Source organism: Gobio gobio, assembly GCF_949357685.1.
Source record: "Gobio gobio genome assembly, chromosome: 1".
NCBI lineage: Eukaryota > Metazoa > Chordata > Actinopteri > Cypriniformes > Gobionidae > Gobio > Gobio gobio.
The window spans coordinates 75,008,149-75,032,515 of NC_137097.1; the positions used below are offsets into that span (position 1 = coordinate 75,008,149).

Here is a 24,367-nt window from a genome sequence, read left to right on the forward strand (position 1 = left end):
TGTGTGAGGTCAGGAATCGTAATGAAAGGCAGATGTGAGTGTTGAATACACATCCCAGGCCTGAGGCATGTGGTCCATGATCATTACAGATTCGTTACAGCGTTTATCATAATCCTTCTTTTCATACTCCGCTTCTGAAGAGCAATTACACAGTCAGTCATACTTACGCTGGTCGTTTGTAAAATTGCCTTTACATGCAAGTGCACTTGGCAGAACAAACTGAAAGTTGTTTAGTTATTATATAGTTTAGTAAATTATTAGGTCTGCTCAAAGCTATATTTGAGTGGATTCAATGCCTTGGCCGGTGAATGTAACAACTGTGTTTGAGCCTTCAAGTTACTGTTTCTGCTGCCCTCTAGTGGGAGCTGGATAGTTACACACGACAGGCACGCAAAGGCCAAGTTTGTTTGTCCTAAATTACACAGGTTTATTACACTGGGCATTATCATTTATGGCAAGTTTCATAACAAATGAAACAAAAAATGACATATAATCAAGAAACATAAGTATATACATCCATACATAAAGATAATATAGTGTGAATGCATGAATTGTACATAATAATAATAATAAAAAACTATTTTATATAGTGCCTTTAAAAGTTGCATCTCAAAGCGCTTTACAAGAACATACAAATAAAATACATTGAAATGAGGAAATAAATAGAAACATACATCAAAACAATTTTTTTTACGTTTTTAGATTTAAAAATTCTAAAAGAGTCGGCATGTTTCAGTAGGAAGTGAATTCCAAAGTTTAGGAGCCAAAGAAGACAAAGCCCGGTCACCCATAAAACGTAAACAGGTTGAAGGAACAGTTAAAAAGCCAGAATCCGAAGAGCAGAGATTTAATTTTGGGGTGTACAGAGTTAAAAGTTCAGACAGGTATTGTGGCGCTAAACCATGCAAGGCTTTGTAAGTGAGCATGAGAATTTTAAAATCTATCCGAAACCTGACAGGGAGCCAGTGCAAGGACTCCAAGATGGGAGTTTCCTGGACCTTGTCAGGATTCTGGCAGCTGAGTTTTGAACATACTGTAATTTGTTTAGGGCAGATTAAACCCCAGTGAGCTGAGCATTACAATAGTTGATGCGAGAAAATACAAACGTATTGATCAGTTTTTCGACCACAGAGAAAGATAACATGGGGCGCAGTCTTAATGTTTCTGAGATGAAATTTAGATGTTAAATTTGCATCAAATATCACTCTCCATTTAGTTTTTTAGTTTTTACTTTGTTTGTGTAGCACCTTTAACCCTATCCTTTCTAGATATAAGGGAGCGCCCTGAGTTCGCATGAATAAAGTTAGTATTTTTAAAATTTGCTGTGAGCTAACTGTGGGCTAAATATGAAAACAACAAGTAAAAAAACGTGTTAGTCATGTCAACAAATACAGAAAATGCCATCCCAAGCACCCCTCCACACTGTAAAAAAAAAATCACATCTAAATTTTTTAGTTAGCCAAATTGAATTTCTGTGAATTAAATTGCATCAATTCACAGAAAATTTTGATGTGATCGTTCACTTGAAAATTTTCAATTGGAGACCGGATTTTTTTTTACTGTGCACCCATGGGAGTGGCCAAGCATGCATGTAGATTTTGCTGGGACATGTGAGGGGCACATGTACCTAGTCGTGGTTGACGCACATTCAAAGTGGCCTGAGGTGCAGTTGGTGACATCAACAGCAGAAAATACAATTGAAGTTTTGCAATCAAAGCCATTATGGACTGCCTGAAGTCCTTGTGAGTGATAATGGACCACAATTTGTCTCTCAGGAGTTTGCAACTTTCCTGAAGGCCATGTGAAACATATCCGTTCTGCCCCATATCAACCGGCAACCAATGGGCTGAAAGGTTTGTTCAGTCGCTAAAACAAGCCCTGAAGGCTTCTAAGGGCTCTTCTACTCAGGGGCGGACTGGCCATCTGGCATACCGGGCGTTTTCCCAGTGGGCCGCTGGACAATGTTGGCCGGCCCGTTGCTACGTAAATATATATGAAGAATAAATTATAGTAAAACTACATAACATATATCGTTCCGTCAGCCCAGACGAATGGCCCGCGGGGCCCACTTGAGGCAAAACTCTAATCTATTGCCTGATCAGTCCCAGTGTCTCAGTGGTGTAAAAGCGCTCGTCAATGTCAAAATGTTTGCGATATCCAATCAAATTGAAGGAGGCGGGATTTACTGTGCACAGCAGCCGAGCAGCGCGGGCGGCACTTGAATGCTAGCCGAGCTGAATATGGGTCAATGGCAGATGAGTCAAATTACTACAGCAATATTTCCTGACTGTTAACGAAATGTTAAAAATGTTAAACGACGGACATTCATTTCCAGTGATGTAAATTACTGCTGAACTTTTAGAATTAATCATTGTAATGCCTTTACGTTATTTGTCACAGAATGCACAAAGAAACATTAACGTAGGTGTCACAGTTTTCAGCATATCAAAGGGAATGTTTGTCTTTCTGTTTCCAGGCTTTCTTCAGTAATTTCACAATCATTTTCAAATTATTCATAATGCTTAGCCTACACATAGTACATCATGCTAAAACGGGCAACTTTCATATTCAATTAGCCTATGGAAAGTGTCATAAATGAAAATAAATATATAATTTGCTAGTTAGTTCACATGCATTATTTTACACACTGGTAATCAAAAGTTTGAAATAATTAAGACTTTTAAAAATGTTTTTGAAAGAAGAAGGCTGAATTTATTTGATCAAAAATACAGTAAAACCACAAATATTAAGAAATATGAATACAATTTCCAATAGGCCTAGTTGTTTTCTATGAGAATGTATTGTAAAATGTAATTTATTTCTGTAAAAGCTGACTTTTCAGCATCATTACTTCAGTCAGTGTCACATGATCCTTCAGAAATAATTTTAATATGCTGTATTTTTCATATAATTTTAAAACTCTTTTCCACTCTTTGAGCTCTATTCCATAAAATTACAGATCTCTAGATACTATAACCACTAGAAAGGCACCCTAAAACAGTCCACATTCTGCACTACATCCTAAGTCTTCTAGACCATAGCATTGTATACGATCTGATTTTATTTAACTTAATGATATTAAACTACAGTGTATGTAAAAGAGAAATCAAAATTTGTATATATAAAAAAAAAACAATTTGCCATGTGCACCAGGAAAGACAAATTATAACCTGAAGAAGTATGCCAGTCATTCAGTATGATAAGCATTTCAATAAAACAATTAATATACAGTGAGGAAAATAAGTATTTGAACACCCTGCTATTTTGCAAGTTCTCCCACTTAGAAATCATGGAGGGGTCTGAAATTGTCATCGAAGGTGCATGTCCACTGTGAGAGACATAATAAAAAAAAATCCAGAAATCACAATATATGATTTTTTAACTATTTATTTGTATGATACAGCTGCAAATAAGTATTTGAACACCTGTCTATCAGCTAGAATTCTGACCCTCAAAGACCTGTTAGTCTGCCTTTAAAATGTCCACCTCCACTCCATTTATTATCCTAAATTAGATGCACCTGTTTGAGGTCATTAGCTGCATAAATACACCTGTCCACCCCATACAATCAGTAAGAATCCAACTACTAACATGGCCAAGACCAAAGAGCTGTCCAAAGACACTAGAGACAAAATTGTACACCTCCACAAGGTTGGAAAGGGCTACGGGGAAATTGCCAAGCAGCTTGGTGAAAAAAGGTCCACTGTAGAAGCAATCATTAGAAAATGGAAGAAGCTAAACATGACTGTCAATCTCCCTCGGACTGGGGCTCCATGCAAGATCTCACCTCGTGGGGTCTCAATGATCCTAAGAAAGGTGAGAAATCAGCCCAGAACTACACGGGAGGAGCTGGTCAATGACCTGAAAAGAGCTGGGACCACCGTTTCCAAGGTTACTGTTGGTAATACACTAAGACGTCATGGTTTGAAATCATGCATGGCGCGGAAGGTTCCCCTGCTTAAACCAGCACATGTCCAGGCCCGTCTTAAGTTTGCCAATGACCATTTGGATGATCCAGAGGAGTCATGGGAGAAAGTCATGTGGTCAGATGAGACCAAAATGGAACTTTTTGGTCATAATTCCACTAAACGTGTTTGGAGGAAGAAGAATGATGAGTACCATCCCAAGAACACCATCCCTACTGTGAGGCATGGGGGTGTTTTTCTGCACATGGGACAGGGCGACTGCACTGTATTAAGGAGAGGATGACCGGGGGCATGTATTGCGAGATTTTGGGGAACAACCTCCTTCCCTCAGTTAGAGCATTGAAGATGGGTCGAGGCTGGGTCTTCCAACATGACAATGACCCGAAGCACACAGCCAGGATAACCAAGGAGTGGCTCTGTAAGAAGCATATCAAGGTTCTGGCGTGGCCTAGCCAGTCTCCAGACCTAAACCCAATAGAGAATCTTTGGAGGGAGCTCAAACTCTGTGTTTCTCAGCGACAGGCCAGAAACCTGACTGATCTAGAGAAGATCTGTGTGAAGGAGTGGGCCAAAATCCCTCCTGCAGTGCAAACCTGCTGAAAAACTACAGGAAACATTTGAATTGCAATCTCTGTAATTGCAAACAAAGGCTACTGTACCAAATATTAACATTGATTTTCTCAGGTGTTCAAATACTTATTTGCAGCTGTATCATACAAATAAATAGTTAAAAAAATCATACATTGTGATTTTCTGGATTTCTTTTTTTTAATTATGTCTCTCACAGTGGACATGCACCTACGATGACAATTTCAGACCCCTCCATGATTTCTAAGTGGCAGAACTTCGAAAATAGCAGGGTGTTCAAATACTTATTTTCCTCACTGTAATTCATATTTTTGTGTGGACAGCTTCGGTGTTTAAGATTGCCCTGTGGGTTTATGGTGAGGTGTGTTGCAGACCAGGTGTGATGAGCCGCTTTCTGCCAGAAAGTCCAGGGCCACTTTTTTGCCCCAGTCCACCCCTGCTTCTACTCTTCAGAGACGGCTGGAAACTTTCTTGCTGACATACCGCAACACACCACATCCAATGGCTAGAGAGTCCCCTTCCCTGTTGTTTTTGGGAGGCCAGATGCGCAGTGTAACCGCTGCCGTGCGACTCTCACAAACCTCCCAGGTTCTCCGCCGAGCTGGTCGTTCAAAGCCAAGACAGTTTGGAGTTGTTGATGCTGTGCTGGCCCGGGATTACAGAGGGTGAGAAAGAGGGACATCTGAGGAATGGAGGCGCCATGCTGATCAACTCTTGTCTATTCCGAATCAAACAGCTGAAACTCAGGTGACACAACCACCTGACACCAGTGATGTGTCTGTTCCTTCTGCACCACCTTTTTGTGTTTCTGAGAAAGCAATGTTTTCTTTGTTTCTTGATTTAGAGGGGAGTAAATGTTATGTATGCAATAGGCCTACTGCTTTTCCCCTATTGTGCCTGCAGGTGGCACTCTTTAAAATAATTCAGAAGAAGTAAAGTATTCCTGGATGTTGGCTGTATTATTTGAACATGGTTTTCTACATATTATGGTAGTCAGAGAACATAACAATTACAGCATTTTTCTATGCGCTGCAACTGATGAAAACATATGCAAATAGAAAAAACACCAGCAAAGAGCATTGAAGCATTGTGGATATACAATGTATTGAACCACGAATTGTTGTAAATGGTACAATAATTGTTCTAAAAAGTCCACAACACATGCAAATACGCGCTGCAAATAACACATTCCAGGCCCGGCGAACTGGCCCTTTCTGCGATTTGCATGTATTCTTTAGCATTACAAGTTCCCATGTACTTTTATACAGATAATACATTTTCTGTCTGTTATTTGGTTTAAAAAAGGCTTAAGATTTATTTTAATAATATATTTGTCATTATGAACATCTAAGACTTTTTTTGTAAAGTTTAAGTGTTCATTTGCAGTTATGTTGAGTCTTGCTGAGCTCTTTTTCTTTTATAATATTCTTTTGGAGGGTACAAGGCTGTGTTAAAGAGATGTTGTGTCATTGCCATTTGTGCTACTCGTTGCCATTTCCTGAGGAAATTTTCCACAAGAAGGCAGCCAAGCTCAGCTCTGTTGCCATGTTGGGCATAAATCTCCATCTCAAGAACAGAAACTGCTGCCTTCGCAAACAACATTGGCATTACACAACAGAGATGCTACACATAACAATATGAAACACATTTAACTGCAAGTCATGCACTTTAAAAGGAAAATAGTTACAATGTTGTGGCTCAGTGAACCTTCCAGTGCTGTTTTAAATGTGTATATTGTCCAACACTGCTTGTTTCTAGCTAGCTTCAAGAAATCAGACAGACTCAGACTTGTTCATTTTGGCCTCAGGCTAACACAGCAGATAATCTCTCTGAATTCAGGAAAAACAAACGTACAAGTCACATTATTGTTCCTTTTTTTATTATCAACCTGCAGAACTCATTTTCTAATTGGCTATAATACTTATCTAAAGGCATAATAATGTCTAGCAGTTCTAAGAAAACACACACAACCTGGAAATACGAATAACCTTCTTTACTTCATTTCTTTGCAGAACAACATCTTGGTTCACCATTTATATAAGTTAAAATAACAACATTGGTAAAGTGTTTCAAGATAAATCTACAATTTTGACCCACACCCAATAGTGCTGAACATGTGTGAAATGAACAAAAAAAACCCATCTGGCAACTTTCTGAAGAATTCTTCTTTCCCATGTGCACCCACCCCTCCAACAAAAAGGAGAAGAAGACGGAAAGAAAACCTGTACTTCAATCTTCTAACAAGGACACTTAAAATGGGGTAAATATAACAGCTATTACTCTTTCAGCTTTCATTTATGTTTACTGTTGTTCATTTAGTATTCATTTTATCCAAAGTGGAGTACAACAAAGAGTCCACTCATCAAACTGACTTACACAGATTTTACAGCAGAGGAAAAGGTAAGAAAATGGCTGATTTAAAAACTTTCTGAAGTACTGTAAACTAACCATTTGTTAGAAAACATAGTGTATTGATTCTACTAGATTGCCTGTTTTAGTTTTGATGCTTAGGTAAGTTTGCTTGCAGAGTAAAACATTACCAAAAAAACATTATCAGAGTAAAACATTACCAGGAGGGCTTACAAAAACGGGGAGTATTCACAAAACATCTTAAGGCTAAAAGTAACTTCTAACTTGCCGATTTAGGAGAAACTCTTTAAAACAATGTGTGTCAGTCTTAATTTTAGGACTCCTAAATTCTTGCTCTAAGAGTATTATACAAAGCATTTTGTAACTGGGACTCAGTTTGTCAGTCCTTCCAGAAAAATGTGGCTTTTTTTTGTGATTGTTGCGGGCAAAAATCCTTGATTATGCGGCACGTTTTCTTAAAAAATGCGATGGAAAATGCGGGATATTTATGCAATTTTATGCGATAAAACTTGCAAAAACTGCGGTTTGATGAAAAAGAGAAAAAAAGCGAATATTTTTAATTGAATATTTAAGTTCTCATCTTGTTTTATTGAAGACCTTAATAAACACACGGCTCAATTTGGACCGATTTCAAGACAATGCATCATGAATCTTTGAAGCGTTATGAATCAGTGAGTCGATTCATGATTCGGATTGCGTGTCAAACTGCTGAAATACGTGACTTTGGCGATCCGAACCGCTGAATCGACTCACTGATTCATAATGCTTCAAACCGCTGAATCGACTCACTGATTCATAACGCTCCAAACCGCTGAATCGACTCACTGATTCATAACGCTCCAAACCGCTGAATCGACTCACTGATTCATAACGCTCTAAACCGCTGAATCGACTCACTGATTCATAACGCTTCAAACCACTGAATCGACTCACTGATTCATAACGCTTCAAATCACTGAATCGACTCACTGATTCATAACGCTTCAAACCGCTGAATCGACTCACTGATTCATAACGCTCCAAACCGCTGAATCTACTCACTGATTCATAACGCTTCAAACAGCTGAATCGACTCACTGATTCATAACGCTTCAAACCGCTGAATCGACTCACTGATTCATAACGCTCCAAACCGCTGAATCTACTCACTGATTCATAACGCTTCAAACAGCTGAATCGACTCACTGATTCATAACGCTTCAAACCGCTGAATCGACTCACTGATTCATAACTCTTAAAACCGCTGAATCGACTCACTGATTCATAACGCTCCAAACCGCTGAATCGACTCACTGATTCATAACGCTTCAAACCGCTGAATCGACTCACTGATTCATAACGCTTCAAACCGTTGAATCGACTCACTGATTCATAACGCTTCAAACCGCTGAATCGACTCACTGATTCATAACGCTTCAAACCGCTGAATCGACTCACTGATTCATAACGCTTCAAACCGCTGAATTGACTCACTGACTCATAACGCTTCGAAGCTTCATGATGCTGTGTTGTGAAATCGGTCATCCCAGGGAAACTGCTTTGCTCTTTTGCAGTTATTTTTGTTGGCCAATGGGAGTTTGCGCTTCATCATGGTTTCACCGATATCTATGGTTTCTCCACGGGGTTTGCAGCTTTTCGATGACGTTGGCGTCGGGTAATTATGTCACTTCAAAACGTTCCCATGGCAACAGGCGGAAATGGTGGCTCTTGTGTGAAGTAAACAAACATTTTTCAACTTTCTGCTAATATAAATGACTTTTTTGCAACGAAAATGCGGGGATTATGAAATCATGCTAGCCCCGCATATTTTGCACGTGGAAATAGGCAATTTACGTGGCGAAAGTGCGGCGTATTTGAAAAAATGCGGCCCTCGCATAAATATGCGGACTTTGGCTGATTATGCATTAAATCATGCGATCGCATAATCACGCTTTTCTGGAGAGACTGGTTTGTGTAAATCCACTTGGGGTTCAGAGTATTTAAAGTCGGCATGAAATCAAATTTTACAATTCGTATTTTTATATTTAATATTGTAGTGTTTACTATAACCGATTTATCTATGCACTTCATTCATTAAAAAAAAAATGTACCCTTATAATCTTTAATCAAATACATTAACTTCCCCTCCCCGACTGAAGCGACTTCTCTTCCTGTCACGTGCTATGGCGCGAGGGCGGGGTTATCGCCCCCTGTCTCGTTTCTGCGCCGCCTCTCAGAAACCTGTCACTGATCGTAGCAATATGGTGGTTAGGTGCATTTTCTACGGTATACACAATACCTTCTTCAGGAAGGACTTTATTTAAGAGATCGAGTTTTTCTCCACAGTGCGAAGTGGCATTCAAATTTGCCTCCATTTGTTAGCAACGCCCAACTTCCAACAATCCAATCAATTCCCGAAGGACGAAATCAAGCCCCGCCCCACATGTTTTCTAATTTCAGAAGCCGTTTCACTCGGATATACGTCACAATAAGGAGAAAAATCTCAATTTCCGTTTTCACGCCGACTTTAATTTCACATGTCTAGTACAATTCTGTGGTTTTGTTTCATTAATACGGTGTATACTTATATTAACTGCCTTCTTTCTCCCTTCTTTAGTTCCATAGTTTAAAAGTCTTATGGAACACTTCTCTAATTTTTGTTTGTTTGTATTTTTCTTCTTGTATTAAAATCCAGATGGCACACAAATGTTACAAAACCCATTAACAACACATATGAATTCTGTTCCTTGATGCGGTAAGTCAATCATTAGAGATTTTAATTATTATTATTTTTTAATGCAAGATTTTTATTATAATATTTTTATTACTAAGAATTCAAGAATTATATATATTTTTTATTTTACTTTTTTACTTTAAGCTTTTAATCAGAAGAGTTTCTGGTTCAATTATGGCCTTAAGACAATCTGAGGTAAGTGGCAGCAGGAATGCTAATCTTTTTTTTATATGCATCATCTTACAGCTTCATTAGATGGTACACTCACCTAAAGGATTATTAGGAACACACACTAATACTGTGTTTGACCCCCTTTCGCCTTCAGAACTGCCTTAATTCTACGTGGCATTGATTCAACAAGGTGCTGAAAACATTCTTTAGAAATGTTGGCCCATATTGATAGGAGAGCATCTTGCAGTTGATGGAGATTTGTGGGATGCACATCCAGGGCACGAAGCTCCCGTTCCACCACATCCCAAAGATGCTCTATTGGGTTGAGATCTGGTGACTGTGGGGGCCATTTTAGTCCAGTGAACTCATTGTCATGTTCAAGAAACCAATTTGAAATGATTCGAGCTTTGTGACGGTGCATTATCCTGCTGGAAGTAGCCATCAGAGGATGGGGACATGGTGGTCATAAAGGGATGGACATGGTCAGAAACAATGCTCAGGTAGGCCGTGGCATTTAAACAATGCCCAATTGGCACTAAGGGGCCTAAAGTGTGCCAAGAAAACACCCCCCACACCATTACACCACCACCACCAGCCTGCACAGTGGTAACAAGGCATGATGGATCCATGTTCTCATTCTGTTTACATCAAATTCTGACTCTACCATCTGAATGTCTCAACAGAAATCGAGACTCATCAGACCAGGCAACATTTTTACAGTCTTCAACTGTTCAATTTTGGTGAGCTTGTGCAAATTGTAGCCTTTTTTTCCTATTTGTAGTGGAGATGAGTGGTACCCGGTGGGGTCTTCTGCTGTTGTAGCCCATCCGCCTCAAGGTTGTGTGTGTTGTGGCTTGACAAATGCGTTGCTGCATACCTCGGTTGTAACAAGTGGTTATTTCAGTCAAAGTGGCTCTTCTATCAGCTTGAATCAGTCGGCCCATTCTCCTCTGACCTCTAGCATCAGCAAGGCATTTTCTCCCACAGGACTGCCTCATACTGGATGTTTTTCCCTTTACACACCATTCTTTGTAAACCCTAGAAATGGTTGTGCGTGAAAATCCCAGTAACTGAGCAGATTGTGAAATACTCAGACCGGCCCGTCTGGCACCAACAACCATGCCACGCTCAAAATTGCTTAAATCACCTTTCTTTCCCATTCTAACATTCAGTGTGGAGTTCAGGAGATTGTCTTGACCAGGACCACACCCCTAAATGCATTAAAGCAACTGCCATGTGATTGGTTGATTAGATAATTGCATTAATGAGAAATTGAACAGTTGTGCCTAATAATCCTTTAGGTGAGTGTATTTGTTTCAAGCAGTTTCAAGCATCTAAGATCAATGCCACATTAGTTTAGATGTTGATTTTCTTTCAGCAAAATGAAGATGACAGAGCCGTTTCATCTGAACGTCCAGTGGACATCAAAGACTGGAGTAGAGATCATGTGAGACAATGGATGCTGGAGATAAAAGTGGACGAAGAAGATGCAGAGATTTTGTACGATCAGAAAATTAATGGAGCTAGTCTTCTGCTTTTGAAAGAGACTCATCTCAAAGCAGAAGGCCTATCATTGAATGCAAGGATACTGATTATTCACAACATAGGTCTTCTGAAAAAAAAGACTCATGTGGTTACTCAGTTTTACAGCTTGAAGCCGTACCCTTTCAGCAGATTTACTGCTGCTCACAGGTACAGAGAAAACAGCATTCTAGATGTAAATGAAACCGGTCCTATAGACCTTATTCAACCATGCCATGAATTCAAAGGCTTCACCGACACACCAGAGGAGAAAAGAATGAGTAAATTCACTTATGAGGTGATTCGATTCGCAGCAGCTTGTATGAACAGCCGCACAAATGGCACTATTCATTTCGGAGTGGCAGACAAACCACATGGACAAATTCTGGGTGTTAGTGTTCAGAACACAGAGGATTTTGATAGACAACAGTCGCATGCAATTGAAAAACATTTCAGAGGGGAAAGGAAGGTTCAAATAGCAAAGAGGTGCATTAAAACCCCTCGATTTGTTGAAGTTCTCAAAGCTGACATGACATCTGCAGGAAAACGTGTTATTGAGGTAGACATAGAGCCGTCCTCCATAGTCTGTGAAGAATTTCACTTTGACACTTATAATGTGGAGTTAAATGAAGATGTGAAGAAGAAGAAGAGAGGTGACAAGTCTTTCTTTATAAGAGAAGGCAGCAACACCAAGAGTCTTATTACAGCTAATTCCTCAAAGGAGCATGAGAAATATACTGCAATTGCAAACATGCAACGGTTGTCCCAGTTGAGGAAGGACGCTGAAGAAAAGCATTTCTCTGTTGTCAAAAAAAGTGTGCAAGGCTCTAAACTGTGTGAGATGATAACAGGAGGGACCAAATCTATGGACAGGTCATACTTTACATGGTACATTGTGGTGGCTAACAAATCTCATCCTGTTCAGCTGGAAAACCTGGAGTTCCTTCTTCACATGAAGAATCTAGTGGCTGTTCTGGATTTTGATCCAGAATCTGCTGAGAACGGCTTGAATAAGCTATTAAAAAAGAGAAAAATAGCTAATTTTAATTTATCGTCTCAGCATGAAAATGCAGGTGAAGGTAAAGACATTTCAAACAGGTTACAACAACCCGTAATGTGTTTTTTCTGTAATGGAGCCATTCATGAGGAAACCCCCTCTGATGTTGACAACTGGTTGACTGAGAAGGGATCTTCAGTGCGTGATCTTGTTTCTTTAATGTGCCAAACGCTGTTTCCTCGCAAGAAACTTCTCACCATATTCTTGCTGTTAAGTCCGATGAGCAACGCCAACGACCCTTTGCTTGAGACCTTTGATATGTTTTTTAATGGGCTTAAGGGACAAAACCAAATCTTATGCATTAGTGACAATGAAACCACATACAACCACTGGAAGGATCTCATTAAGGGCCGATATGGAGTTGACATCTCAAAATGCATTCATGAGCTGAGTTTAGCTGAGGTCAATGGCACCATCCTCAGTCTGTGGTCAGAGAATCGCAAATCAAAGCGGTTTCTGCCGTGTGGTGGTGGCAGTAAAGTTGAGCTATCAAAGAAAACGGAGGAATCCTTAGATGTGCTGAGTGTTCTTTGTGTGAACCAGTGTGAAGGAGGAAATGAGGACAAACAGCTACACGAGGAGAACTTTTACAAGGGAGGAGAAGTGTCTTGGTGGAACTTCTACTTCTCAGGGTCAGTCATCGAACGTGACAGATTAGACTACATCGTCAATACTATTATTCCAAACATACAGAATCAGAAGAGAGCTTGTGAGTTTATCAGCATCTTACATCCTCAAGGCTGGGGTGGCACGACATTAGCCATGCATGTCTTATGGACACTCAAGGATGAATTTCGTTGTGCAGTGCTGAAGGACACAACAGAGGATAATTCTACTGTAGCCGAACAGGTTGTGCAGCTACTAACATACGAGGCAAAAGAGAAAACTGCAAGACTTCCTGTGCTGCTCATGGCCGGTGACTTCCAAAAAACTTGTGAAGTACAAACACTCCAACATCAAATTGAGGAGGAATGTTTGAACAAGAACATTTTTTCAAAATCTCCACAAGTCATTATAGTCAGCTGCATGAGAGTTGAGTCTTGTGAACAGACTGAAGTAGCTGGCAATAGAGTTAGCATTCCAATCTCTTTATCTGACAAGGAACTGAAACTGTTTGGGGAAAAGATGCAGGAGTTTAAGAAGTCCAACACAAACACTGAAACATTTTATGTGTCCATGATGATAAACACATTTTCATCTAAGTATATTCAGGGCATTGTGAAAAATACCCTCAAGGGCTTCAACTTCCAACACAAGCATTCTCAGCTTTTTGCTGTTCTTGTCCTCCTGCATGTCTACTCCAAGAGGGCATCCCTGTCAGTCTCTACATGTGAAGAGTTCCTTGGTCTGCAAACAAAAGCAGACTCTAAATCCTGTAAAGTCGAAGATGGATTTGAGAAGTTTTCCTCTCTTTTGACAAGATGCACAGTCTATTCCAACGTTACCTTTGAGGCCATGAGGGTGAATCACTCACGTATAGCTGAACACTGTTTGGAAGAGCTGTCAGCTTCCTATAGAGTGACAAAGGCAGACATCACTAACCTTCTGCTCACAACAGACTCATTTTATGAGAATACTCTGGGGGAACAAAAATTAAGGCAGGATGTCCACAACATGTTGGTGTGGAGTCCATATTCAGCCAAGGATGAAGACTTAATTTATTCAGCTCTTATCCGAGATATAATCAAAGAGACTCCAGGGATGGAAGAGACTGTTCTACTCAATGCAGCAAAGTGCCTCAGAGAGGATGCAATGATATTCCAGCTCCTCGCCAGGTACTACATCAAAAAACAGGACTTTGAAGAGGCCATGGTTTGGGCAACTAAAGCTAAAGACCTTTCAAAGGAGAACTCGTACATATGCAATACAGTATCACATATATTAATACATCAGCTGGAGCACACTTTTGACAAGAATAGTCCCATTGAGCCAGACAGTCTTGATAGGTGTCTAACATTGGCTGAGTCTGCAGCAAAAGCTTGCAAAGAAACACAACAAGCAGCAAACAAAGAGGCCAAGAATCGACTGGAAAGACTAAAGGATTATAATACTTACAACACTGCTGGCCATCTCGGTGAACTTCAAACTGCAGCTACCATCATACAAATACTGCAAAAAAGTCCATTTAGGTCAGGTTTTACTTACAACAATTGCCTTACTCGAGTCCTCTTGGGAAACATTACCATTGAGGATTTGTCGAGAGAGAAACCTGAACTCAAGCAATATTGTGATGTATTGCAAGAGCATAAGTGCTTTCTTCTTCCACTCAAAGACACAATGAAGCAGCATTTTGATTTTTTCAGAAAAATCTTTGTCAACGTAGTTCCTTTTTTAGCTGAGAAAGACAAACAAAAAGAAATGACAATGTGCAAGGTTTCCAGTTACTTTCAACTGTATACTGAGCTCTTTTGGGAAGGAAAAATCCAATGGATTGAGCTATCAATCAATGACAACTTAAGCAGCAAGGATCAAATTGAGCAGACACGTGAATATCTGGAGAGGAACAAGGGTGATTCCTATTCCGGCCTTCTGGAATATTTGTATGAGGAGGACTCTGCATCAACTCTTGAAGAGATCATCCAGCAGTATGATTTCATTCTGGAAAAAGAGAACAAAGACTTGATGGATAGTGTCAACCTTATCTATGCCAATGTAATTCTGGCCAACATCAAACCTGCATCTCGGTACATCAAGCCTTACCAAGACCTTCGTGAATTACTGCTTTTTATAATTGATCGCTTCAGTGAGACTCTGCCATTGCACTACATCACAGTTTTATTGCTATGGCAAGAGGCCCACCATGAAATACCAACTTTTGTGTCACAACTGAAGATGTCATACTCAGCTGAGCTAAAACCCTTGTCTACTGGAAAGAGAGAAGCTGTCCATTTTTACCTAGGGAAGGACAAAGAGTATGGTGGCCTGATTTCCCATAGGGATATTAACAGCTGTTTGGGATCAGGGCAGGACATCTCAACTCAGTGGAATGATGAAAGAATATGGAAGCAAGTGAGAGACAGTAAGAAGCTTCAAAGAGTTTCTGGTGAAATTTGCGACAATAAGATCTGGGTTGCAGATGTGAAGGTTAAGGTTGATCCAATGTTCAGAAGCCAGTTAAATAAAAAACCTGGCACAAGAGTGACATTCTTCATCGGATTCTCAATGAATGGACCAGTTGCACTTGACATAGACTTTGAGTGAGAAGTTTCACAAGCCTGATCTAATGGATCTGGACTGAAGACCAGGGAAACATTTACAAAACTTCTAGATTTCCAGTTCTCTAGAAACATCGAGACACTCAAGTCAAAGGAGCTTATGGGCCACAGCCCTGTATTTGATCTTAGACTTTATTTTATTTTGTTTCATTGTCATAAACGCATCAATATAAATCAATCTTTTATCATTAATGTTGTAAGTTTCAGGACTTGTTTATTTTAGTATAAATGCCTAATTGTGTTTGATGTGAATTTCATAAAAGCAATGATATGACTGAGAGGTGTCTGAGAGTCTGGCCAGTGCCAGAAATGCATTGACGTCCAGAGAGCACCTGTGTTGTACTTCAGTTATTTTGGGTTCTTATTGCATTTTACTCATACATTGATGTATTCATATTCATTTCTCATGAATTCTTTATATGTGATTTATTTTTAGCTAAGAGAAGTCTGTTAAAACAGGGCCCAATGTTCCTTGTTGATACGAAGGGATTTTCCACATTGATTTTTCACAGATGTTGTACATGTATTTTGTATTACGTATTGCATTTTGTGTTTTAGGCTTGAAGGAAATGTCTATAAACTTATCGGAAAAGGTACTGGTGATGTTCTGCCAGGACATTTTCTGTTTTTCTACATATTTTTATTATTATTATTTTTTATATGTGTTTCTTGATAAATATTGCTGCGTAACCATATGTCTTCAAGAAGCCCTTATGTGATCATAACACTTGTTTATATTTCTGGTCAGACAAAGGTTATCAAATAAACTTGTTTCTAATCACTTCCTTTCCTTGCTCCTGCACTCCCCCTGCATCTAGACATTTTCAGAATTCAGAAAAACCTTACAGAAAATCATGCCTTACACACAGTGTTGGCTAAGTAAAAAAGTAATCCAGATCTACTACAAATTCTAGTTAAAATTCTCTAATTGTCTGTATTTTCATTTACTTCCAGTGTCCCATAGAATTCACACTCAATACTATACTATATTAATATTAACACTATATTTATATGAATAAAACACTATATTATATTACAAACTATTTATTAAAACTAAGACAACTCATTAATTGAATACAAATAATTGAATAAAAATAAGAATAATAGTCCATTGTTCCTCATTTACAGTAGATAGCTAATCTAGCTTGTGGAGTGAAAAGATGCCCTCATTAGGTGGGTTGTAGACAGGTTTGTTATATCAGGACATCCCAACTGTCCTCATAATTAAACTTATAAATATACATACTAAACAATGCTAATTAAAAATATAATGCAAAAATCGTTCAAAGCAAACCATTTACTATTTGCTTTAGGGGAAAACTATTTATTTTAGTTTCACTTTTATTTTGTAATCCTCCAGGACTGCTTGTAGTGATGGCAAAAAAGAAGCTTTTCAAAGCCTCGAATCAATTGGACCCATTGCTTCCCAAAATCCTTCACTGTTTCCTTGCGTTTGAAACGCCACATGCTGGTGACCCCTTCTGGTCAGAACAGTGAACTTGCAACAGAACCTCAGGCTAAACATGCAGGAAAACACCTTTTACAAACACAAAGCAAATGTTTTATTGAAAGTAAAACCTATCCAATGCAACTTAATAATCATATTGTAGGATTGAAAATAATCAAAGATATTTGAAATTGAACAAAGACATTTGCTTTACTGTTTTCAACCCCCACCTTTCTTACCAGAAGGGCCATTTGGGATTCCTAAAGGCGAAGAGATCTTCGGCCTGTAGGCCAAAATGTGGGTCACACCTTTACAGTGGGGGAAGATGTAATTATCTGATTGGTCAATTAAAATGTCTCATGTCTGGGTTTAGTCACATGGTCAAGAAAAGGATAAAAGAAGATTGTAACAGTTGCTCTGTCTCTTGATTTCTTTCTCTCTCCCTCTTTTTGGGGCCTTCTCTCTCTCTCTCTCTCTCTTTCTCTCTCTCTCTCTTTCTCTCTCTCTCTCTCTCTCTCTCTCTCTCTCGCTCGCTCACTTTCTATCCCTCAGGTAACATCCATCCTACTCATGCTGGGTATGATTAATGGTAGAAGTTTTTATCATCTCACACAGCTATTTTGTAGCTATTTTAAGTGTAACCATAACCAGATTTTGTCATTAAATTCTTTCTATTACAGATACTGTGCTAACTAGTTTTGATTCGGTATTGACTTTGAAGTGCTAACGTATTGTCACATTATAGCAACGCTCTCCCAACTATTTTGTTATTGTAACTGAACTTATTTCTGTCGTTGGTATACGTTTCAGTGGGTGGTAATAGACGAGAAATGTAAACATTTTTATTCATCTTGCTGATAACGTTTTTTTTAATCAAATAAGTTTTATTGAAGACAGATTTTAAAGAAGGATTGCAAATACAAGGATACAAGAGTAAAAAAACCACACAAAAACACATAACCATCCCTTACCAGACCTGTTTATATTAAATTGTTAAATATGGTGAAAGAATATGACATATTACTATATGAAATGATGCGTTAGTCTATAAGGTTTCCATCAAGATAACAGAGAAAAGGGCGCCTGATTTTGTCAAACTGCTCAATTTTGCCATTCAAACAGTAGGACATTTTTTCCAAATGTAGAGTGGAAGTCATCTCTCCAAGCCATTACTTGACTGTAGGTACCTCCTCCTTCTTCCAGAACAATAGTAGTTTCTTAGCTGTAGTTACACTGTATGCAAGCAGTTTGTGTTGTCCTCCTGATAATGGATGCCCATGTTCAGAAAGTCCAAGAATGATCAATGCTGGGTCAGGCTGCATTTGTACCCTAAAAATTTCTGAAAGCACATAAAAAATTCCATTCCAGTAACTCTGTATTCTTGAGCAAAAAATACAAATCTGCATCTACAGAATTGCATTTGTCACAAAGAGGTGAGACATTTGGAAAAATTCTGTGCAGTTTCTTTTTTTAATAATGTAGTCTGTGAATGAGCTTAAACTGAATAAGGCAGTGTCTAGAATTGATAGAATGTTCATTAATATCCTTTAGACTCTTTTGCCATATTTCCTCAGAAATTTCCACTCTGAGTTCTTTCTCCTAGTCTTCCTTAATAAATCTAGTAGAGGGGGAATTACAAGATTGCAGCAGATCATAAATTATTGGTAATGCTTTTTTACTTCCTTTACATTGATCAAGACACTTATCAATAATTGAGGGTGACGTATTATCCAAAGAAGGTATATGAGCACGTATATAATTCTTAATCTGTAGAAATAAAAATAAAAATGATTTTGGGGAAGTTTAAATTTCTTTTGCAGCTGACTAAAGGATGCCAGAATTCCATCAACAAAAAGGTAACGTTTCTTTAGTCATTCGGCAACCCTGCAGCCTGAACAACTGGAGGAGTCCACCCTTACATCTAATAAGATTAAATGTGAAGTGTCTGTATAGTATGTGTTAATTTTTGTATTCATTTTAATTATACTAATGTCTAGTTAAAACGTCTACAAATATATAAAACTGATCAGAGATCAGGTAAAACCCATAGACACTAGATCAATGGTTTTCAGTGAACAGTGAATCCGCATGATTCATGGGTTCACAGAGATCATTGCCCCCAAGCAGTGAACCACTGAAATTTCTAAATTTTTTGAAATAGTGATGACGTAAGGAAACCTAGTTAACTGAAATCATGTGATTTTGTTAGTTTGATACACAAACCCTGGACCATTCGATTCGAAACAAAATATTCGTAAAGGTTTCGAAGAATCATTAAGCAGTGTTTCGAAATCGGCCATCACTACCTTTATACACGCAGCTGATGATACTGCTGGATGAAACACTTTTTATGTAAGAAAATAAATAAAGCAATATTTTGTTTTTATAAATGCAGAATTTTTTTTCTGAAAACACCTGCAATTTCTGAAAAAGAAGCAACTAAACAAAAGTCAAGGGTCAAGAGCCTAAATAAAGCAAACACTGATCACCATAATGGCGACGTTAAGCATTTCTAAGCATTTAACTAAGCAAACTAAGCATTTCAAATAAAGATCAACATCTAAACCTCTGTTGATTCTCATTAAGAGCTTCTGTAGACGTGTGACAGAAATGAAGTCTGTCAGCAATGTGTGAAGCTGGTAATGCTGTTTGTGGAGTTGTTTAATCCTCCTCTAATGAGATATTCAGAGATTTAATGTCTTCTTTTGTCTTAATTTGATTTCATCTAAAGCCCTATTCGGATGGGATTAATTTTACAAGGGTAGATGGAGTAATGTAATTTTACCACAGGATGTCTGTATTATTAATGGACAATTCACACGGGATAAGAAATCTCAGTAAAACAAGCAGAAGTGGGAGGGGTAACTTATGCACCGCCGTCACCTCCCTGTCATCATTTGCGTATTAAAGTTGCTTCCTGATATCATGTGTGCTAACCACTGATCTGTATAAATGACTGGATCTCTCATTACGTTATAACTGCCATCATGCAGTGAAGCCACCGGAAGTGTTTTAGCAGCCATCTTACTCTTCCCTACCGACAGAGGGCATCAGTAGCCGCGTTTCCATTACAGATTTGCGCAAAACTTTTGCGATATTTTCTAAAAGTCGATAAAACAATATTGCGAAATGACGGCGTTACCATTCACTGATGTTATGCGACTAAAACCATTATTTTCCTCTTGAGATAAATCATTCCAAAAATGCTATGTATGTTGTTAGGTTTATGTATATCCCAGCCACCGCACGCCATTATTTTTAATGAGACGTGTGTGTGTGTGTGTGTGTGTGTGTGTGTGTGTGTGTGTGTGTGTGTGTGTGTGTGTGTGTGTGTGTGTGTGTGTGTGTGTGTGTGTGTGTGTTATCCAAGCATTGATGGCAAGGAAAGCACCTTATACTTGAGCAGCACACATGAGGTGTTATGATAAATTGTGGCATTTTTTAATCTATTGTTTTTTATGAGTTTAATAAAGAACTCGTCTTCTGTCCAAACATACCATCATCTGTAAAGAATGATCGACTTTTACATACGCAGGTTATTGTGACGCATTGCTGCCACACACAGAGACGAGCGAAAAGTTTGAATTTACTCAAAGGTTTTTTTTTACCACTTCGTTATTTTGGCTTGGAATTTCGTTTGTTGTAAATATAAACTGAATTTAGAAATGCTTTTGAAATGAAAAACTTGGCGTTTAATAAACAAAATATATTTCTGAAATGAAGACAGCGTTTGAGTGGAGTGCAAAATAATCCGTTCCCTGAGTCCACGGCCTTTGCTGTCATTGAGCGTACACCAATAAAAGTAGACAGTTTACTGTTTATAATTAATAATAATTACTTGCACTTAGCCTATCTGTATGCCTAAAAATGACAGAGTATTGTGAGTTTCCGCTGGAATAAGGAAAAAATCCATCAGAAGACGACGACGACTTTGTCGGGGGTTAAAGAAAGGGTTAAAGAAAACGTAGCCTATTTAGTTTCATATAATTAGGCTATGTCTAAATATTTTAATCTTTTTAATTTCCTATGTTGATTATGAAAAGTGAGCAGCATGAGTAAGGTACATAATCAGATGCGCATTTGTCTGGGGACATGGATTGAGCATTTCATTGGATTGTGTTTTTCTTTAAGTATTTCTTTAAAATTAATTTTGTTTTGTATAAATTGTATTTTAATTTTGATCAATGTTTAATCAACTATTTGGCTGTATATTTAATAAATTAGAAGCAAACAAAGATCGTGGGGAATGGATTGAAGTGCTGGCCTGTTTCCTCAGTCTTTGAGCTGAAACTACAGCGTCTTTCTGTTTTAATACATTTCTTGAATATATATGTCTTAATTACAGTAGGCCTATAGATAGTTTTGATATTTGTGGATGCACCGGGGTCCGTCATTATAAAGTTACGCCACTTTCCTTATTAGGAGAAAATATATGTCGTTTTAAGGACATAAGATCTCGTTATTAGACATACTTGAGTTGAAAAAAATAATATGTAGGCCCTGTGTGAGAGCAATGCGTGACCGTACCAGGTGACCTGTAAATGCGAAAAGTTTTGGGAAATTTTCCTTTTTCGAATTGCCTGAAAAACCACCTCATGCGAGCGTAAAAACCTTTTTGCAATATATGGGAGTTTTTGCGAAATTGACGCATTTCCATTGGGCATATTTTCAATTCGCAATTTCAATTTGCGCAATTTGAAGGCTAATGGAAACGCGGCTAGTGACGTACAGCCAAAACTTACGTCTCAAACGTCTCAGGTTACAAATGTAACCATTGTTCCCTGAGAACAGGGAACGAGACGCTGCGTCACTTTGCCATGCCGCAGGGCCTGCCGGATACATACGCACACACACATAGGAGACAAGACCCTAGACTAGAAGGAAGTAAAGGATGAAAAAATGCCAAGGCATGGAAAAAAACTGCAGAAGCCAACATTGTCTGTCGAGTGGTGATTGTCATGCTATGCTATCAACAGACTTGAGTTCCTTTTTTGGACAAACCCTAGTTCCTCTCTGGAAAAACCCAAACTGCTTAAAACGTAAAAGACTCAAATATGACTGTATTTTGCATCCTTTGATTTTGTTTGATTGATGTATCTTCATAGGAGAAATCTGTTCTCTATGAATATTTTGCTCGAATTGCTCTGCTGTATTATTTTAACTTGAATTGCTCGGACGAGAACAAGTTATTTTTTACATCTATTGCTTTGTAAATAGATCACCTGTGTATTAATCCACTCAGACAGGATTGCCTGTTGAGATTGGATAAACTGAAGTATTATAATCTGTAATCTTTTGATATTTTGCTAATCAATTATTGATCCTTGTATAACCAGTACTTTGTATCTTTTGTATAAATACATTTTCATTTTATAAAGAAAAAGTATTTTTTTTCAGTTTTTTACTTCAGCCTATAAAGAATAGAAAGAGCATTTTTAATACATCTTACAAGGCCCAAAGTCAACCAAACTTCGATGAGAAAATCTGCTGGAGGGTAAGCATGATTTTATTGAAATGGTTATTGATTTTGTATTGTTCATTAAAGGATAGTGGGTTCATATCACTAGAATACTGGTATGAGAAAACAAGCTAGTGTAGGTTTAGGCCTAATTCTGACCTGACAGCAAAAGACTACTTACTTGCAATGGTTAACATTGTATTTTAAGGGTTAATCAGGAACTGGGATAAATACCGGATCCCATGAACTAATAATGAACTGCATTCAAAAAGCATTTATTTATCTTTGTTAATTTCAACATTTATTAATGCATTATTAAAATCTTGTTAACATTAAGCACTGTAAACTAACATGAACAGCTGTATTTTTATGAACTAACGTTAACTAAGATTAACTAATGCTGAACAGAGGTGTTGTTCATGGTTAGTTCATGTTAACTAATGCATTAACTAATACTTTTGTAAAGTGTTACCATATTTACAGCCGTTCTATTCAGACAGGATTAGTATTACCTGAGGTAATATTTCCGAACCTTTTTACAGAAGGTAAAAGTCGCAGTAATCTTTACTGACATTGTCTGTAATTACTGAGATGGCACATTAGGACTGGATCAAAATCACAGAGAAGCTCTGGTAATAATTAGTTTACCCCACCACTCCATGTTAAACTAATCCTATCCGAATAGGTCTTTTGGCAAGTCTCCAGTTCTTCCTGCTATGGCCGGCCAGTGGGTGTGGCTAGGAGACTCATCAAGTGAACTATGTCCACCTGTTCTTCCCTCTATAAAGCTTAGGCTTTGTTGATGTGGTGTTGTTGCTTGCTCTTGGTAACTGTTTTTGATTTCGGCCCTGGTTTGTTTATTTTGATTCTGTTATTAATTTAAACTTGGTTCTGTCTGATGTTCTGATTTGTCAGGTGTCTGACAGAAATGGTGTTTGAACGTGTTGATTTCTCTTTCTATATAGCTTCCTATTTATGTTAATAAAACTTTTTTGTTGCAACCATACCAACCTGACTATGTCCTCCATTTCATTTGTCACGGTTTTAGAGTTGGTCGTGACAGTTCTTATTTCTTTCTTTCAGTGCTTCTTCACAACAAGTGTTTGAATGATTGAAAGAATGTTTCAGGAATATCAAACTAACATTAGAATAACATTCTATTAACATTAAGGAAACTGGACATTTTAATGTTCTTGGAATGTTACAAATCAACATTCCTAGATTATTGAATTGTTAATCAAAATTACATTGAAAGAACGTTTGAGGAAAATCATACCTTTTAAAGCACTTTAAAGAAAACTGGACATTTTTTAAGTTCCCAGAACCAACACTGAATACTTGGAGAACGTTCTTATAACAAAAATCTGATAGCTGGGATACCTCGAGTAAGCAAGGTTTGGGTTCAATCAACCAAGAGTTCAGGGTATTTTTAACAGTAAAAAAAACTTTGCAATTCATGTAGTGTCCTTGGTAGTGTTGTCCATCCATATTAGGACATGATATCTCCTTAACTGGTGCAGGAATTACTTCAGGGCCAGAAACACAACCATCAATTTGAGGCAATTGATGTGCCAATCGAGATGATGACCTAACCAGATCCCCTGGGCTGGAAGGCCACCTAAGTCTGCTCCCCAGCCAGTACAGGAAGCAGCTTTGAGCCACAACTGAAGCGGTCTCATGTGCAAAAGGTCCATAGGGATCACAATGGACGCAGCTGCCATGAGACCTAGGATTTTTTTTAAACTTATGAACAGTAATATCCTGACCTAGCCTGAGATTGCTTAGGGTGTTTAAAATGGTCTCTTCATGAGCGGGAGACAGTTGTGCCCCCAATGGTGTCCCATATAAACCAGAAGTACGTTGTCCTCTGGGCGGGAAAGAGTATGCCTTTCTTGGCGTTG

The 24,367-nt window shown here is 38.3% G+C and overlaps 1 protein-coding gene across 1 annotated transcript; it reads left to right on the forward strand.

The window, feature by feature from the left end:
• The first annotated feature begins 6,677 nt into the window (after positions 1 to 6,677).
• LOC307124652 (sterile alpha motif domain-containing protein 9-like) lies at positions 6,678 to 16,337 on the forward strand. The gene is made up of 5 exons (XM_079814016.1): positions 6,678 to 6,774; positions 6,852 to 6,914; positions 9,559 to 9,618; positions 9,742 to 9,792; positions 11,147 to 16,337. Exons 4-5 carry the CDS (start codon positions 9,772 to 9,774, stop codon positions 15,545 to 15,547), a joined length of 4,422 nt encoding a protein of 1,473 aa, XP_079670142.1. The 5' UTR covers positions 6,678 to 6,774; positions 6,852 to 6,914; positions 9,559 to 9,618; positions 9,742 to 9,771; the 3' UTR covers positions 15,548 to 16,337.
• The last annotated feature ends 8,030 nt before the right edge of the window (positions 16,338 to 24,367 follow it).

What these genes read in the sequence shown, in the direction of transcription:
- LOC307124652 (XM_079814016.1), top strand. Translation starts at nt 9,772, where the DNA reads ATGGCCTTAAGACAATCTGAG. An exon ending in TGGCCTTAAGACAATCTGAG is followed by an intron (nt 9,793 to 11,146) that starts GTAAGTGGCAGC and finishes ATTTTCTTTCAG; the next exon opens with CAAAATGAAGATGACAGAGC.